Raw genomic sequence first — 19,498 nt, forward strand, 5'->3', positions numbered from 1 at the left:
GGCTCCATGTTCTGCAGGCTGCTCTGCACACTCTCGCATCATTTAAACGTGTGATGGCCTCGACAAATGACATAGGAGTATTTTCATTTATGACCCATAATTTGTGCCACATAGAATGAGATGGTGTTGGTTTTTGAGGAACGATTTTCCCACTGAAATACCGTCGGCCAATTCTATAGCTCACTGACCACAATACCACCTAAAACCCACCAGTGTGTCCCTTCAAACATTAACTATGAAGACTGGTGTCAAGATTTAGAGAAATAGCACACATTCACTTCCCTAGACATTTTCAATTTTTATTATATCAGGATAACTATCCTGATAACCCACATCATTGCATCATCAGAAAAGGCGCCTTACTCCACTGAAGCTGGCTAAAGGCCATTTGAGCAGCCGCCTCTGTTTACCACTAACAAGGAATCCATGGGGGAGCTGTGTGAATTGGACTAGAAAACTCGCCATAATTAAACGGGAAATGGGAGAAAATGCGGGGTCATGTAAAGCTCAGAGACACACAGAGGCAGGACGGGCTAGTGCGAGCACTAATTTATAGAAAGGAACCGATCTGTGTCCTGGCATTTACATAGAACCTAATAATAGAGCCGACAAGGCAGGAACGTGTATGCGCCTCCCTGCACTGAGAATGTTAGGTAGAAAATAAATATAACGATTAACCCTTTCTCTGCTGCAAGCTATACCTTCCAGCTCTGTATGATAACACCCCCCACCAAATTAGTGATTAATTAGAGGCACAATTAGGATTCGCGTTTGGAAATAAAACAATGCGAAGTATATTTTATATAGCGACACAGTAATTGAGCCATTCCTTTGAAAATAAAAGTCCTTTGTTCTTTCAGTTGCATTTTTTAGGAGTGTTGCTGAAAAGTAAAAAAAACAACAAAAGAACTACACGCCTCACACAGATGATAAATGCCCTTGAGACGGGACGAGAACCCAAAGCATCCCTGGCAATTTTGTTGGACCTGCCTCCCCCCCCCCAGGAGGAGGGGCTTGGGGAGTGCAAGTGTGAAGCGCTGCTGCTTTTGTTACTGGGGACCGATATTGCACCACAGCTGCAAAACCGACCCAGAGTAAGAAAGCCAGCTTCCACCGCTGCAAAGCTGCCCCCCCCCCCACCCTTCCATCCTCCCGGCGAAACGCTGGATGCCAGCTACAGTCAGTCCAGCCCTGGTGGGAAACAGACTCTGAGTTGGAGATCTCAGATACATGCTAGGCATTTTAGCATTCGCAGACAATGCTTATATCCATTAACTACTTGCTTCATTTTAACTACCTGCACTAGATATATCACACACCAAGGTCCCTGCATCGATTTGACCCTATACCATCCATCGAATGCCGTAGACTCTGGGCACCATTTGCCGGCTATACACCTAGCAAGGCACTGTCCACCGGTACAGGAATGTTGGTGGGAGTGGGTCAGGGTCGTGCTAGAGATTCCAACTTCATCTCTAACTGCAATCCTGGGGTTTGTTGATGACTTTCTAGCAGCCCCTAGATGGCTGACTGCAGTAATGCTGTTGTTGGCAAAACACAGAGTGCTTGTTACACACTTCAAGCCATATGGCCAAAGCATGGCTGCTGAAGGCAACTACGTGCAATAGCATAATGGGAGACTGTGCTTCCCTGTTACCACAGGACATACGGGGGTCACCTCACAGAGCAAAAGCTAAGATATATTAAGATACACCTTATGGGCATGAGTGTAGGTGAGGCGATAATACGGCAATAAGGAGCATATGGGAAGTAGTGTCACTTGAGGACATGGGAGCCTACCAGCTACTTATCCATAGGTGGCAATAATGGATGGCGCATGGGTACTTATAGGCAAGGTACTGGTGCCTGTTTTTAAATCTGATGCTCTGCTAGGTTATGTTCAACTATCAGAAAGGCTCCAAGTTAATCATATTCATGTTTGTTATGTAATAGATGGCATTTCATAATTGAAACTGACTGCTTTATCTACACACCTAAAAACCTATAAAGTTAACTATTGTTTTACTTAAGCTTCCTCCCGAATATTGGGACATCTTCCGTGACACACAGGACCTGTGTGCACTTTGTAAAGCATTGTCTGGAGAAAAGGTGCCAAAGGCACATCAGGAGAAGAGTCACTGTGGTGAATAACTTGCACTAATATTTGTTAAGTGTAGACAACAATGCTATATCATTTTCAACTAATATGATGATATACCGTAATGCGACCATCTTTTCTGAAGTGACCATTCTTGTTGTTGATCATGATCTCTTTATGTGTGGGTAGCTGTAGGGGAAATGTGCTGAATATTATTTTGTTGTTACACCCTAAGTTATCCTCCAGTGTCTAACAGAGAGAAATAGCATAAATGGAACAGGAAGTGGGGGGCGGAGAGGAGAAGGGGAAAAGATATGGAAAAATGAGCAAGGAGTTTCACAGGTGAAGCTGTCATCTCCAAAATGTTTGCATCTCACCAAGTCAATAGGGAATACATTGTGGAGAAGCTGGTGTAGAAGCCGGGGGCAGTAGGACAAGTGAGTCCGGGAGAGGAGTTGTAAGGGGGAAAAGAATAGTTGAGGAATATAAAATGTTGACAGTGAATGGAATCCCTGCTCCAACAGGGAAGTAGAATTCATGACACTTGGTTTGTGATATACTTGGCCAGGTGTGAAAGAACGGCTGAGAGGCATGAGACTACCACCTCCTCAACTCTACATTCAGGCAGCCTATGCAGCCTCACTGAAATAGCTCAATGTAACGGTGGTCCTGTAGCTTAAGACAGGTTTGTGAGGCAGTGATTAAGGAAAAGCTTGTAACCCCAGAGAGTCCAAAAAAGGCAGCTATTGTAGCCAAAGAGAGCAATGTCAAGTGAGAGGTCTGCTTTAGAAACCAAGAAGTTCAAGGCTGAGAGCAGTGGTGAAGCTTGAGATTGGAATTTGAAAAGGTATGGGGAAAGTTTTGTTACTGTGCAAAGCATATAGTTGCTGCGAGGACTGTGGATGTGAGAGCAAATGAACTGTTAAGGAGGCATAAGGAGTGTGTGACTGTTACACCCTAATTACCTCGTCACATAATAGGTAGAAAAATAGGACTCATAGTTGCACCTCACATACTATAAGGATAAGCACAGAATAGGAGGTGCCCCAACAAGGTGTTTGCTTACTTTTGCATGAATTTTACAGTGATGATGGTGAGAAGTCTATGACGCAGTTTATTTGTAACAGTTTTTCTGTGGGATTTCTTCTTTTCTTTATCAACATCTAAATTAGAATACACATTTTGTAATATTCCTCAGTTGGGGCTACCAGCCCAAGCTACGCTGTATTAAAGTTTGACGGCAGGGGGCTACACAGTCTACGATCAATGTTAAGTTCAACACTAAATACAAAACATGTCTAAGGTTATGTTACAGTTATTAATAGTATAAAAAGATTCAAGACTTACATAAAATGGCTTAAATTGTGGTGTAAGAGAAGAATTTAACATATCCATACTTTTTGTCACTGCCTGTGTAATAACGTCTATAAAGTAGGTACGTTTAATCTTGGAGATTAAGGAAATCACCCCAATTGTGTTGAGAAGGTTGGGTATTAGGATGCATTTTGTATAGGTATGAATGTATGCTTTGTGAGGGTCAGTTGTAAAACGCTGGTAATCCATGATTCTGTTCTGAAAAACAGCATATACTCATGTTTTATTTGGTATGTTTTGCCTCCATTAGGCTTTTGGCAGTCGATTCTTTTTGAGCTTTGTAGGCCATGCTGAGAAGACTTTTAAGGGGTAATTGCTCTGGATAAACGAATATCAAGACGTTGTCAAATGAATTATTTCAGCTGTTCCCTTTCACCAGCATGTAACCTTTCCACAGTCTGGCTTTTGGGTCTCTTATATTCGTCTTTCTCCACATGGTCTGCTTTGCTTGGTGACTAAGGAGAGCTCTTTAAAATGTGCTGCTAGGTATCAGTTGCTTACATATTAAGGCTTGCTTTCTAGTGTAACGGCAGGTATTTTGCTATACAGTTGAAGGGATGACATAATTTAGTTCCTTTCCCAGTCCTGTCTGTTTTTTGTTGCTGCAATAATTGAGGATTTTCGGTTGTTTGGATTTATAAATCCTGGTGGCCTAGTGAAGGCATTGTGGAGTGGTATATAGCGGCCCAATTTGTCATATGTCATTTTGTGATTATTCTCCTATCTAGCTGTCTTATTTAGGGAATTGCCTGTGAGACACTGAGTAGTTGGTAATTTACCTTCTCCTCTGAATCCAAATAGTTCCTTGTGTGTCATAATGTCATAAAAAGACTTGGTCATTTCTGACACGAGTTGTGCCAATCTGACACCTTGTATTAAAGAGGCTAAGTCATAGCCAAATATGAAAAGCACTTATTTCTGTTTTTGCATTGTATCGTACAATGTTCGGCTGCACGCTTTCCAACCACACATGCCAAACTAATTTTATTTAAAAATCACCAAAATGTGTGTTTTTATAAAACAGAAGTATAGTAAATGCCAGTAGCTTACACATAATTTCCTTTTCAGTTTTCTACTAAATGCACACTTTCAGACATTTGCCTATTTCTCCCTGAACTGTAATTGAATGTTTGTTTTATAACTTGTTTTTATCAAAGCAATTTAAAACTTGAATTAATTATTTTCAGCTTCTTGCTTAGTAGCAGGTTTATGAAGCGTGTGACCGTGTGTTTCGATTGTTATGCAGGCATATCCCTTTCGTGGTGTTTTAAACCATGCAAAATAAAAAAAACTTGCCTAAAAGGTGAACTGAAGATGAACATTGGATTCATCCTCAACGCCATGTTCACTTTATTTGAGGTCATTTTGTTATTTCTGTGTAAAGTGACAACAAAATGCGGCAGAAATATCACATACAACGTGAACTGCTCTTACTTGTTGGGACCATGGTGTTTTATACCTAACACAACGTGTTCATGTCTATACTGGTTAGTATTTAAGCCTGCCTAACGGTTGATCTCCTGATGCATATGTAAGACCCCAGTAAAATAATGAAAACGCTAACTATAACCATTTCCGTGTTCCTTTTTTTATAGCCGAACAACAACATATCCTTACACAGAATCCCAGATGTATAGCCAAAACACTGCAGGAAATTACTTTGAAGCCCAAGGAGGGTCCGCACAGGTGACCACAGTGGTTTCATCTCACAATATGGTGGGAAGTGGAGGCATCCAAATGGGTGTTGCTGGAGGACAGATCATAAGCAGCTCTGGAGGGACTTACCTCATAGGCAATTCCATGGAAAATTCAGGTCACCCTGTTTCTCACACAAACCGAGCCTCACCATCTACTGTAAGTACTTAATATCCAAGCCTATTTATGTTCTGGGTGGCAGGGGAGGATGCTCTCGGTAAAAAATGTATTTTCATGTTGGCTGATTGTTACAAAACGTATAGCATTAAATTGTGAATGCTGCAATTCCAAGCTTTCAGTTTAAGTGAAACAACTGTTCTGCTGCACTAAACTCATACATGCATGGCAATCTTAAACATCACATTTCAAGCACAGCTTTAATGAGTTTTGACCACCTTTGACTTCCAAGTAAATGATATTGCTTCATGCAGATGCGAGTTTTTATTATTATTATTTTTTTTACTTTTTAAAAAAACTTTTTACAGGCTCTATGTGCTATAATAGTCCTTTTATCCTGATGGTTAAGTTAAAGTTACCATGAAGGTTTGCCCAATGTCAAGGAGCACTCATTAGAAATATTGTTCTGAGAATCTCAATGCATTTTTGTGACCGTTATCTCATACCACATGGAGCAATCCTCCGATTCAAAGTAGGTTTCAGTGACCTGGGTTGTAGACAGATATGATTCTTGGAGCATGGTAATGTTATAGATATTCTTTCTAGAAGATTTTGATCGACTGTCAAGTGTTTATCACCCCATAGCACCATATCCATCTTTCTTTTTTTAAATTTGCAATTTATAGTTCATTCGATTATTATAAATCCATGAAAAGCCTGCGGGTAACGTGTTGGCCACAGATTTGTGTCTCGTTGAGTTGTGTAAAGTGACTTGCATTGATGCATTAACAACCTTCTTTCAGCTTCATAAAGGCTTGGTAACCTAATGTGCTAAACTGAAACTGGTGAAATCTTAAGGCTGACAGTGTTTGACCCGTACTTGCCAGACTGCAAAAAGTAGATAATAGTGACAGCTAATAATTAAGTTCTTGCCCTGGTTGAAGAGGTATTATTCTTTACCTCATGATGGAGCATCCATGGGAATGCAGAGTCTAATTGACTCATTATGATACTGCATCGAAACTCCTCTTCCCCATAACATATTCTATAAAACATGCTACAACTTAGAAAAACACCAGTGGGTTTCTGGTTGTCGGAGTTCAAAAGCAGATTTTGAGAACCAACAGGTGCACAGGTTTCCAAATTATTTAATGCACAGTTTCGTGGTTTTCAGGGTCAATTATGAAGAGAACATCTTCCAAGTTCTGTCAGTGTTATCGTCTATGCCAATGGGTAAATTCACACTCTATGTGTAATGTGTGCCTCCTTCAGGGCTACAATAATCCAACTGAAAACCCGGAAAGACAAAAGCTACCGGTGCCATACTGAGGGACTAGGTTTGCCTGATGCACAGCTTATTGGTGTTTCATGGGAGAGCTTACATTTCTGCACCAATGAGGAAACCATAGACTTTGGAGATGAGCCTGTTTGATTGGATGGATCTTTTCCCTTTAACCATCGTAAAATGTCAGTGCTGTTAAGCCAAGCAGCAAATGAGATATTTTGTCCACTGTTTTACATATTTAATATGAGATCGTGAATCAAGGATTATACTGTGTTACAGCTAGGGGGCACAACACTAACATACTACGACGAAGTGTGTCTGAAAGCAAGGGCAGTCATTGTTAAGACAATATTAAAAAAGCATGCTGAGCAAAGTGAACATTGTCAATGAGGTATTTGAGGTTATGGCAGGATCAAAATTGCCACACACACACCTAAAAAGCCAGGCGCAAGGGTGGTACTTCCAGATAAACGTCCTAAATACCTTCCTCCTTTCACCAGGGCCTCAGAAAGCCTGTTTTGTACAATATAGACATTATTCCCAAAAGTTGTGTGCCAGAAGAATAGGATTTGAGAGAGTGAGGAAGATACATTACAAGGAGTTTAGTTGTGCATCCATTTAATTAAATTGACTGTATTTGATTTATGCATGGGTGGCTGGAAGGGAGCAGTATGCAGAATCACTTTAATGCCTTTCCAACTTTGTGCCCAGCTTACAGAGTCATCAACATACATTTGGAGGTAGAAGCCATCCCTTTCATTTGATGGCATAGTTAGGTTAATTTTGATAATGGAATCAGAGGGACTAGAATGTTGATGGACATCCTCCATGAGATTGCAGTTTTGACCAGAAAAAATATTTCAAAAGCTCCTAATGGTTGATGGTGTTGCAGACTCCTTAGAGACCAACAGGAGCAGGACTGCCGGTCGACCTTCTAAGGGATCCAGGATCTTCTAGCAACAATTCAAAAGTGTAGTGTCTGACATTGAGGAGAATGTGGGTCTAAATGGGATGGGTCAGTTGAATAATGAAAACTATAATTGTTCTTCAGATTGGTTGACTGTATATTGGTCTGAAGGCAGGAGTCTCAACAAGGGAGATATTGCTATTTTCAGAAAGGGTTAATTCCTACATATTTCAAGGGCTGGCTGAGAAAAGTTATTTGCAAGCAGTAGACTGGCACAGGCCTTTGAATACACTATATGCACATGCATACCCACACAAATGTATGTGTATGTGGCTGAAGATACACATTCTCTGCATACTGCTGCCATTTACTGTTGAACTCTGACTGTTGCAACTTGTTTTTCTCCAAAGAAGTTTTTTGAGTAACAAGATCTTTGTGGCTCCTCCTCTGGCACTGAATGCACTTGAGCAGTAACTCCAGTGTTAGATTGTTTTTCTCCGCCATCGAGTTATAACATGCATTGACGCTGACCGTAGCTGCCCCAGAGCCCATTGCTTTCATTCCCATCACTGAGAAGACTTGCACTTTGATGCGTATACCGTACTTTCACTTCCTCTGCTTTAGTTGCTCAGGACATCGTCGTCAAAGGATTGGGCCTCCTGGCCCTCGGCCCTGCGTATCTTCATTCTCCTTATGGACGCAGGAGAATGAAGACACGCTGAGTGTAATGTAATGGACGCCCTTCCAGAGATCCCCTTAAGTGACACTCGACCCTTGGGCTGGCTTCCACTCTGTCCTTAACTTGTGCCTCTCTCCACAGCATGCCAAGAACCCCTGCGGTTCTTGCTCAGCCTTCAGGAGAGAAAAGATCCTTTGGCAGCAAGAGAGAGAGGCTGTGGGCCCAATATACAATGTACCGATCATCTTTGGTGATGCCAGACATCTTCAGCGAAGTAGACTTGATCAGCGCTTAGGAGGAATGCAGTCAGTCAACGTACCAGGACATGATCCCAGGTCCAAGATCATTGCTTCCAATTTCTCATAGCCTGAGAGGTATAAGTCCAAGAGAAGGAAGAGGCGCCCAAGGATGACCTGCCTACCTCTGTCGACCCTGAACCTCGCATCAAGACCATGCCAAGATGTGCGAGTATGGTTGACACTCAGACATTCTTACAGACTTATAAGACACATAAGCGGCTGAACTTCAAGGACAAACATCGCCACTCTGGGAGTCTGGCATTAAGCCCTGTCTACAAGACTCTGCCTACTCTAGGTGCACCACCACCGCCTCCAGTTGCACTACCGTCTTTGGGCTCTGGTCGGAGCTGAGGCGGGATCCAGATAAGATCCTCAAATCCATCAGCCCTGAGACTGCACGTCAGCACTCATGTTTCGAAGTCGACACTTCCATTGAATCCAAAAGGCCAGAGGCTGTTGACAACCAACTCTGAGGAGCTGCTCATCTTCGAAAAGCTTCAACAGGAGCTGGATAAAAAACATTGGCCCAACATCATATACCCACGCACAGGCAAGATCTCTGCTATGGAAAAGACTGCCAGAAAAGTGAAGGTTTGCCTTGGAGGATGCTCAAGCACTGGACATTGCTCTGCAAACAGCAGCTCTCAAAAGGCCTATGGACAAGGCTATTAATCCTATTCCTACTCCTCCTCCAACACCTCCACCATCTCCACTCGCTCCTCCCTCACCTCCTGTACTTTCCCTCAGTGCATCACCAAATTCATGCTCAGATAAAGGTAGCCCTAGTCCCTACTCCCCAGCAGAGGTCTTAGGTGTGCCAGACTATCCGCACCCCACAGATGATGCTTGAAAATACTATTATGTGGACCTCCAAGACTCCGCTGATACAGCTGCCAGAGGTGTGACTACCTCTATTATTCTCCACCGCCACTCTTTGCTGTATGTTTAAAAACAATTGCTTCACAGCCGACATGCGCTTCGCCCCCTGCGGGCTTCCTCAATGCAGATTTCCAATATGTTCAGCACTGCATTTGCCAACACTTGTATATTCAATGATCCTTAACCCCTTCGCTGCTCATGACGAGCTCAACTCGTCATGAGGCACGGTTGAGCTGTGCTGATGACTAGCTGAGCTCGTCATGAACAATGGGAAATCAGGGAATGCAGCACAGCAGGGGAATCTCTCAAGCACCCAAGGTGTTAAAGTATCTCTATCCTTGCAAACATCAGCAATAGTCACAGTCGATTTCCTGTTAGTTTTACACCAGAGCAATGATAAGTTCCATCGAGAAACGCCAGAGTTCCTTCTTTCAAAACTTCCCGTAGCCGAGTTTCCCTCAGAGCATCACCAAATTCATGCTCAGATAAAGGTAGCCCTAGTCCCTACTCCCCAGCAGAGGTCTCAGGTGTGCCAGACTATCCGCACCCCACAGATGATGCTTGGAAATACTCTGATGTGGACCTCCAAGACTCAGCTGATGCAGCTGCCAGAGATGTGACTACCTCTTTTATTCTCCACCGCCACTCTTTGCTGTATGTTTCTGACTTCAAGCCGGAGGTCCAACAACATCTTATCAAACTGCCCTTTGATAGTGAATACCTTTTCGGTCCACAGGTTGATGCAATATTGTTGAAATAAAGGCTAAAGACACGGCTAAGGCCAAGGGTGCCCTTCACATCCCTTCAGATAGGAGTTCCTTTTGGAGGCAGCAGATAAGGGGTAGATCCAAGACTACTTCCCTAGAATTAACGCAGTCGTAACAATACCAGCAAAAATCGTGCCACCAACAGAGAGGAAGAGGTTATGCGTGGGGCACCTTCAGAGGTAACCACTGTAAGAGGCACTCCCTCCAACGGAGCTTCTGCCTCCAACGGGGGGGGGGAGGGGAATACTTCACGGATTTCTTTCCCATTGTAAGCAGATCCCCAGAGACCAGTTGGTTTATGCATCATCAAGCAGGGTTACTGCCTCAAGCTCATTTTAACCCCACCAAACATCCCACTCCTCACACACCCTCCGCTTAGAACACCTGGCCCTACTGCCAGAAGAGGGTGCTCTTTCTCAAACTGACCATAGAGCCATTGCTCTTCAGATTCAGGTTTACGTTCAACGATACCAAGTCCCACCTCAAGTTATGTCTGGTCCAACCCTCCCAAGGGTCAGTCCTAAATGCAGTCTCAGACAAAGCCTACGCAAGCGGCCAAAGGGTAGCAGCATTCCAACAGCTGCAGACTCGTTTTCAATCACTCCATCCTCTCACAGTTGGAACAGTAATGCACCTCCTAGGTATGTTGGCCTCATACCTAGCCATAGTCCCTCATGCAAGGCTCCATATACATCCACTCCAAGAGTACCTTTCGGCACAATGATCCGCAGTAAAGGGTCACTGGGAAGATCTAGTGTTGATAAGGTTAAGCACCCATCAGTCTCTGCAGTGATGGAACATCAACAACCTTTTGCATAGCAGGTCCTTCGCAGATTCATTTCCACACATGTCCATTCCCACTGATGTTTCAATCACTCAATGGTTGTGGGGTGCATCTCAGTGACATGACAGTTGCCACCTCATCAACGGAGTCTCCATCAACCATCTTAAACATTTAGACATACACTTAGCACTTAAAGCTTTTCTCCCTGACATTGAAGGTGGTCCTGGTGCAGCTAGACAGCATGACCGCAATGTGTTACTTACAAATGCAAGGCAGCAGACACTTTCCCCAGTTGTCAGCACTAGTGCAGTAAATTTGGGGTGGGGTGATCAACCACTAAGTCTACCTTTTGGCAGAGTATCTCCAGCAGGTGGACATCCATTTGGCAGACCTGCTCAGCAGGACGCAGCAAAAAGGCATGAGTGGGAACTCCACCAATAAGTCCTACTCCTTTACTTTCAACAGCGAGAGCCCCAGACATAGAGCCCCAGACATAGACCTCTTCGCCATGTGAAAAACACAAAATGTCCAACCATTGCCTCCATGTTGCCACACCCACAGTCCAAAGGCTGTGCTCTGTGGATGAACTGGCCTGGGATCTTAGCATATTCTTTTCCTCCTATTCCTTACATGGTGAGAACAGTGCTGCAAAACATCCCTCATCCTGGTGGCTCCCAATGAGCCAGACAACGATGGTTCTCATCCCTTCCTGGAGATGCCCATCAATCCACACAAGAAGCTTCCAAACAGGCTGGACCTTCTCACTGAGAACCAAGAAAGAGACAGACACACACCAGAACCCCAGGCAGCTCAACCTAGCGATCTGGCTCCTGAGGTCCTAGAGTCTGGATATTTAAACTTGACTTAAGAATGCATGGGATTACTGAAGGAAGTCTGTGTGGTACAAAACATAATTTGCTACCTACTACATCTGAAAAAAGCAGGGCAATTCTACATCTCGATGTGGCTACCTCTAGCTGCTGTCACTGCATTCTTGCTAAACAAGGAACACTGTGTGCTTTCCAAGATCCCCGTAAGTAAAGCTTTTATGGAGGAACTTAAAAATATCATCCCACCTAGGGTGCCACCTGCCCCAGTCTATAATCTAAGTGTTATCCTCATCAGACTCATGGGGGCTTTCCTTTGAACCACTGCATTCTTGCCCTTTGTACTTTCTCTCCTGTAAGGGTGCCTTCCTGTTAGCCACAACTTCCTTTAGGCATATTAGTAGACTTTAAGAACATTTATTCCAAGTCCACAATGACAAGGTTGTCCTGAGTACCAACCCCAATTTCCTGCCTAATAATCAGACAATCGAGTTCTTGGTCATCTTCGTATAGCCTGACTCAATAGCTGAGAGAGCACTTCACATCCTTGACATCAAGTGTGCTGTCATGTTTTACATAGTTAGGCCCAAGGCTTCCCGTAAAACACAACAGCTTTTTAATGCCTTTGCACGGCCGCATAAAAGTCACCCCTGTTTTAAGGCTGGTATAGGCAGGTGGATTGTTAAGTGCATCCAGCCATGTTGCCTTAAAGCAAAAAAAAAACCGACATGCCTTCATAAAGCCCCACTCCACCTACAAACAGGACACTAATATGGCCTTTCTTGAGAATATACCCATTGTTGACCTCTACCAAAGCTGTCACGTGGGCCACTCCACACACATTCTCAAAACATGACTGTGTAGACATTATAGCAAGGCAAAAGGCTTGAGTAGGTCAAACTATCCTAAGGACAATGTTTTAGCCCTCTGCATCATCCACTTAAGATCCACCACTTAGGGGAGTACTACTTTACAGTTGATGACACACATGTGCATCTACAGCCATACATGCTACAAATGGATTATGTTACTTACCCTGTAAATATCTGTTTGAAGCATGTACTGCTATACATTCTCATGCAAGGAAGCAAGTGGTTGGTATAGATATATTCATATTATTTATTTTTACACACTTGTGTTACACAAATGGCCACTTTCCTAGCCTACTCAGTACTCCATACATTCTATCACCCACTGTGCAGAAAGCAATCAAACATTGGAGTTGGTATCCGTGCATGTTTACTACTGGAAGAGGAGTCACCTAGATCTTGTTGTGACTCGAAAGGCTTTTTCGAAGAAAAACAAGTTTCAAGAGTCCAAGGCCAACTCTAAATGGCAGGGGTATGCAGAGCATGTGAATCTACTGCACACATTACATGCAACAGATGCTCACAAGGTTACAGAATCTTTATACACTTACTGCCTGAAGCTTTCTAATATTCTTCCTTGCAGGACTAGGGTACCTCAATCTCCTTCTAATGTGACATGACTAGTAGGGTTTCAGGTCCTTGGCATCAGTACCCATTTTTAACACTCAACGGAGGCTACTGGAATGGGATATATTTTTTAGACATGTCAGCTCTTAATAACTGTAATGTTCAAGTATCTTACATGGCAGAAAGTCCACTTAGAAGAAGACTCGGCAGAGGCCCCCAACATTCCTGTGACTCTTGTCTGCTTTTTGTTTTTTTAAATTAGAACTTTCTTTTCTCCCTGTATGGAAGGCTCCTATAGCAATATAGGCTTTCTGCCAAGACTGCCCCACTCATTCTATAGTCTTGCTCTCAGGGTAGGCCCATGTATGTGTCTCAGTCCTATAAAAAAGAAAGCATGCATATTGAAACCTTTATGGCCACCAGTGGCACATTAGAAGGCCATAATAACGGATTTCTTGTGATTAAGATAATTCTTTTGTTTTACAGATTTCTAGTTTTTAACTGGTAAATGCTATTTCAGCCCTTATGTCTTTTCTATTCTCCTTGCATGCAATTTAACCGTTGCACAGGTGTCTTTCTAAATCCTTATTTTTGCATAGGATCTGACATTCAGGAAACTTGTATAAAACTTTATTGCCCGTTCAAATGTTGCTTATGTGCACACATTGAAACTGTTTGTTTATAAAAAAACGTATTCTCAAGTTCTGACTTATTTGATATTTTGATATTTATGAGTTTTTATAAAGCGCGAACATTCTCTCCGGAAGGAGCATCTTGGCGCTGTGCATGCATGAAGTAGATAGATGATGGATGATACGTGGTGAGGATCTGGATCTAAATGGTTGCCAGTACAGAGGTGTCAGGTTGTTGATACACCCATGTCTTGAGGAGTTTTCTGAAAATATTCCCATCCTCAGCTTTTAGGGTTTCCTGCTTCGCAGTTGCCAGGCCAGAACCTCCTCCACCTAAACTTATTTTGCTTGCAGGTACCAAATAGGAATGCGTGCCATATACAGCACTTCCACATTCTTGCGTGTACGCACATCCTTAACAATTTTGCTCCACACATCTCTGTGGATTGGAGTATATTAATATGTTTTCCATAAACAGTATTACAAAAGAATCCACAGAGTTGTTACGCTATCACTATTCAATGGCTAATAGTACTACAACAGCTCTGGTGCAAAAGTCCGTCATTTTAAAACCAAATAGCTTATTGAAAGTTGGGCCTTACTTTCCGTAATCTTTTGGAATTCGCTTTCTGTGATTGAAGCAGGCATAGGATAATCTGATTTAAAAACTATTATTCAGTAGCTTGTTACATTGTGCCTTTTCTATTTTTAAACATAGAAATCGCTAGAGAATCCAATGACATGGAAGAAAAAGTTGCCTTCACAACCCATAGCAATTGTTCTCCTGGGCAGGTATCTTATATTGATTTCAAAGCAAACCTCATTACCTCCACTTTTATGAATGAGGTGTTTGGTCATTTTGTTTTTGTTATCCATATAGGGTGCCTTTGGTCTAGAGGGAATTGACTGGCTGTTCAGAAAGTTATAACTTTATTATGCTTTAATAAAAGAAGAGAATGAGTGAAGTAGATTTACTAAAATAGTGGTGAAAGTTTTCCTAAGGACCTCCCTATTGGGAACTACAATACGCTTTTCTAACTATGCAGGCATTGGACTTATGACACCTCTTGTCATGATTGTAGTTCCTTAATGTTTTTTTTTCTATTTTGGTATTGCATTTCAGCGGTTTTAAAAAAAAATATATTTGCATTTCTGAAAAAAAATACAATATAACTTCTGTAAACATACACAGTAAATTCACACAGTGTTCTCTCATTAGAAATATGTGCAATTATGACACAGTCACGATTATATATTATCTCCAACATTTCAGCTTTTTTATTGAGATAGAGTTCCTAATTTAGTTTGTAGCATACACATCCACAGTCCGGTTTGACTGAAAATATAAGAACGAATATTAGAATGAAAAATAAGACAAGAAGACTGACATTTCAAACTAGAATTCTTAGATTGTAAAGGGTTACTTGTGGGGAAAGTGGGTAAAAGACAAAGGCATTGGGTGGACCCGGGTGGCATAATACAGACACAAGTGAAATGAGATCGCTCACTCAACAAAGAGAGGGAGGTGGTGCTGATGAGACTGGCTAAACAGTGAGATGGTCAAGCGCAATTTTGAGATACTGTTGTTACTTAACCCTTACACTGCTAAACTGTGCTAAGGTGAATGAAGGTTATAGGATAGTAATAATAATAATAGGCTGAGACGTTGCTGGGGACGAATTCCAAATTGGTGGGGAGGGGTACTAAACACCAAAATCAGTCACAAAATGCCAGTGAAAGGTTCGAGCAAAAATATATTGTTTAACAAATTGCCTGCAATCCCATGGCTTCACAAGAGCTGACTTATCAATAAACATGCAGTCATTGCCCATCAGATGTGATCCTGAATCAATATCACATTTGGCATGCATCTAATAAAGGAACTGTAGCACTATATCCCTCTTTAATTAATGGACTGGGCCATTCACGTTCCATATAAGTATTTTAGTGATACTTTGCTGTAGATCCTTATCCTACATCTAATATATTGTCATGTATATTAGAATGCCCTGCAAGTGGACATCCCCATTTAAAACAGTTATATGTAATTCTGAAGTCCAAATGCGTTCCCTGCTTTTTGCAGTGAATGTAAAACCTCTCTTATCTCCCAAGCACTGAAAATTAACTGAATTCAGTGTTTGCGCACTATGTATATGTAGCCAAAAGGTGGGAGCTCAATATCAGGAAATCTGAAAAATCGTGTACATCCCATTCAACGGTATTCAGCTGGATATCGACCTCCATCTCTAAGCAATTTGGTTCTCTACGTTGAAACTCTACACTTATTCACAATGTTCAATCATCAGAGGGTAGCAGATATTCATTGTGTTATCTCAATATACTGCACTTATTCTGGAGGTCTGGCTGTGGCTGCTTTCTTTTCAAATATGTTTGTTGCCTATTGTACTCACTCAGGATATATATGGGAGCAGTATCTGATCTCTTCGGTCATCTGCCCCTGGCCTGGGTTCTTTGGTGATTTCTATGCTTGAGGGCTCGGGGGAGGAGAGGGTCAGTAGCTAGCCGCTACTAGTCAAGCCGTACCCAGAAATCATCAGGATTAATAAAATATCAAGAATTCCCCTCCGTAATGATCCAGAGTCTAACGGGGAAGAACAACAGGTACTTAAGTTTATACTTCGAGAGTTATTTCTTATTAGCTTCAAATTGACGAAGTCTGGATAGAGAAATATCTTTGTTCACTTCGGCAGGAGCAGTCCACGGGATCCAGCCTCCTACAGGATCGCATTCCTATGCAGGATGCTAACTTGTATATTTCCTTTATCTTCATCAAAACTTTTATAGTATTTCTAGCTCTACTTTATATTTTCAGCGGAAACACCGTTGCTTATGTTTGCAGTTCAGGACTACTACTGTTCCCACTGCAGCACTTTAATTATGGATCACTGAGACCTTGTGTCCACGTTTTAATCCTATCACTTGCTTTTAGACCTATTCACCATCTAGCTATTTTCTTCATTTTATGTTTTGTTTTACAACCAGGTTTTCTACAGATTAGCATCTTTTCTTTATTATTGTCCCCAGCATTATTACTTATGGGCAAGTTCCTATCCTTTATATAATTGCAACCTGGAACAATGAGCACAGCATTTTTCAGTCCAGGTTGACATTGCTCCATGTCCATCAGGTTTGTTCTCTAACTAGAACTGAATTGGTCTTCTTGTTGTTATTGTTCATCAGATCCACTTCTGGTGTGCAGGTTCCATTATAAGTAGAAAATGTGGTCCTCACGTGGTTCATTTCATACCTATGTATTGCTATGTCACCAGTGTCAATTTGATTTTCAAGTGGTTGATAGCCTGGGTCTCTCAACTGAGCAACACGGAATCCTAATCCTAGCCCTCCACATGTATTAGCTTTAATTCTATAAGGGTCTATTTCTTTAACCTTTTGTTGTCCTTCAACATTGTTGCCTGTCCAGTGACTCCCCCTGTTTAAGGGGGATATTTCCACAGTACTCTTTTGTGGATCATGTTGGCTAGTTTATTTGCCATCTTTCTACAGTGAAACGTTACTCTACATTGTCTTGGTATTTTTCTTGTATGATAATAGTATTTTAAGGGCAGATACTTTGCTGGCTCTCAGCCTTATGGCCATCTCCAGCATTTATCAGGATTGTCTGGTGATACTTCTCATGGATCCTGAATACTTCTTGTGGGTTGTCTAACGTGATGTAATAGGAGTTGACCTGCCTTGATCCTGTGTCAGTTTGCTGCTGTGTTGCTCCAGTTGAGTTGTTGTATATTACCACTTCTTTTCTTCTCTTGCTCCTTAAGGGGCAGACCAACTACATTTTGGCATTGTAGTTTGACAATGGCCATCTTTTTAGTTGGGTGTCTTTGAAATATAACTTTTTCTAGTTTTGGGAGATGAATTTATTCCTAATCTTTCTGTGATTTCTTCTCTTTTGGGCTGGCTAACAATATTGAGAATTCACTTAGACATGCCCATACCTGCTGTTTCTTAATTTAGCAGACACTTCTCATCAGATCCTAATTAATCTCCATTTCCAAAATATTACTACATTCTATCCTGTTGTTTTCAGCAGTTAATTTGTTCTTTGGTGTATTGTTGCTATATGCTACCTCCACGTGTCGTCTTATCACAATTTCATCTTCACTAAATTTTACATTCAGTGGATCATTAGTTATCCAGTAGCACAGTCATCATTGTGAGAATGCTCTTGTGAATTAGATTGGCTATTTTAGCTATTGATGGCTTTTAATGCAAATATGTCAAGTTTTTCTTGTCTTTTTCTCATTTCGAAATAATACCTTCTTGATTGATGAATCTGTAGCATGGACCATCAAGGGTCTCATTATTCCCTTATTTTTGTTTATGATGGTTAACTCCTGTTCTTTGTTATCTTCAGCTGATGGGCTCATGCAAGTATTTAGCAGTATCACCATTTTGGTTTGGTACTACACGGATGTATGACGTTACAACGCATACTTTTACCACGCATACCATTACAACGAGGTATTTACAACGCATACCGTTACAACGCATAGCGCTTAGAGGTGCTGGATAGTGGTAAGTATAATTTTATATTCCAACTCCAGTCCCCGTGGACACTAGGGAAGGTGTTGGATATAAAATTATACTTATTCCCTATCCGAGAGCGCCCCCCAGCGCAATGCGTTGTAATGGTATGCGTGGTAATGCCTGCGTTGTAATGGTAGTGCGTGTTAAAAAGTTTGTTGTAACAGTTGTATACCGTACTACACTTGCCTAGTGTATGATGTAAGCTATAGATGTGGGTGACTTTCCAATGGATCAACAGGAACACGTCTTGTGATCTTTTGCTAAACTGCTGCCAGTGTTACTGCTGTCAAGTTTTGTCATGAATGCTTGTGGAGTATCTTCTGCAGCCGCTGTTCTTGTGGACATTTCTACGATTCGAAGTTAGTTGCCTTCCTAATGCTTTTAACCTGTAGAAGGACGACTATTTTCCTGGATACGCTTAATGTGTTGTAAGCTCCTCGGATAGGACTCTTTTGCATGCTACTAAAACGTACCCTCAGTGAATAAGGCTTGTGTTAAAGCTGTAGTGCCCAATATACCAGTAGGTTTCTCCCTCCTGGATTCATTTGCATATGCGATTACCATAATAGATCTTTGACAAATTAACGCCGTCTCAGTGATGGTGACCTACCCTCATCGGGTGAGAACTGTGAGGTCGAAGACCTGGAGTTGAGTGATGAAATTTTTGGTAGGTATTCTTGCAAATAACTGTGTGTGGTATAGCATTTTTTGCAGATAGTGCAATTAGATTTAATTACAAACAAAGCATGATAAAGGTGGTTTTTGAAGTAGTAATTCATTTTCAACTTTCCAGATCACAGAAAGCCCCCTTCTTGGATATGTTTTTAGAGAAAGCCACAAACATAAAATATTTTATGTGGTAGATTAATGTTGGGAATATTTTAGTCCTCGTTTTCTGGCAAAAGAAATATATAAAATTCCAGTCTATTCCTCGAGTACACAGCAATCTTTTTTTATTGTTTCGAACTTTTCGAATTCTTAGTGCTGAAAATTGCTTCTGCAATGAACATAAAATGAAGCCATTAGAATGCTAAACCTTGTTTTATTAAATCATTTTGTGTCAGTGTAGTGAAGGTCTGACGAGTCCGTCATTAAATGTAAAAGGTGACATTCTTTGTTGATCTTGAACTGTTCTCACAGTGTGGTGTTGTAA

General features: G+C 41.7%; 1 protein-coding gene across 1 annotated transcript in view; it reads left to right on the forward strand.

Moving 5' to 3' along the window:
* Positions 1–19,498, forward strand: part of RFX3 (regulatory factor X3) — a 688,772-nt gene that overhangs the window by 378,308 nt on the left and 290,966 nt on the right. Inside the window, exon 5 of the mRNA XM_086961210.1 lies at positions 5,068–5,326. Coding sequence (XP_086817336.1) covers positions 5,068–5,326 — 259 coding nt within the window. The remainder of the gene's footprint in view (positions 1–5,067; positions 5,327–19,498) is intronic.

The sequence above is a fragment of the Lissotriton vulgaris genome, chromosome 3_1 (assembly GCF_964263255.1).
Source record: "Lissotriton vulgaris chromosome 3_1, aLisVul1.2, whole genome shotgun sequence".
Lineage (NCBI taxonomy): Eukaryota > Metazoa > Chordata > Amphibia > Caudata > Salamandridae > Lissotriton > Lissotriton vulgaris.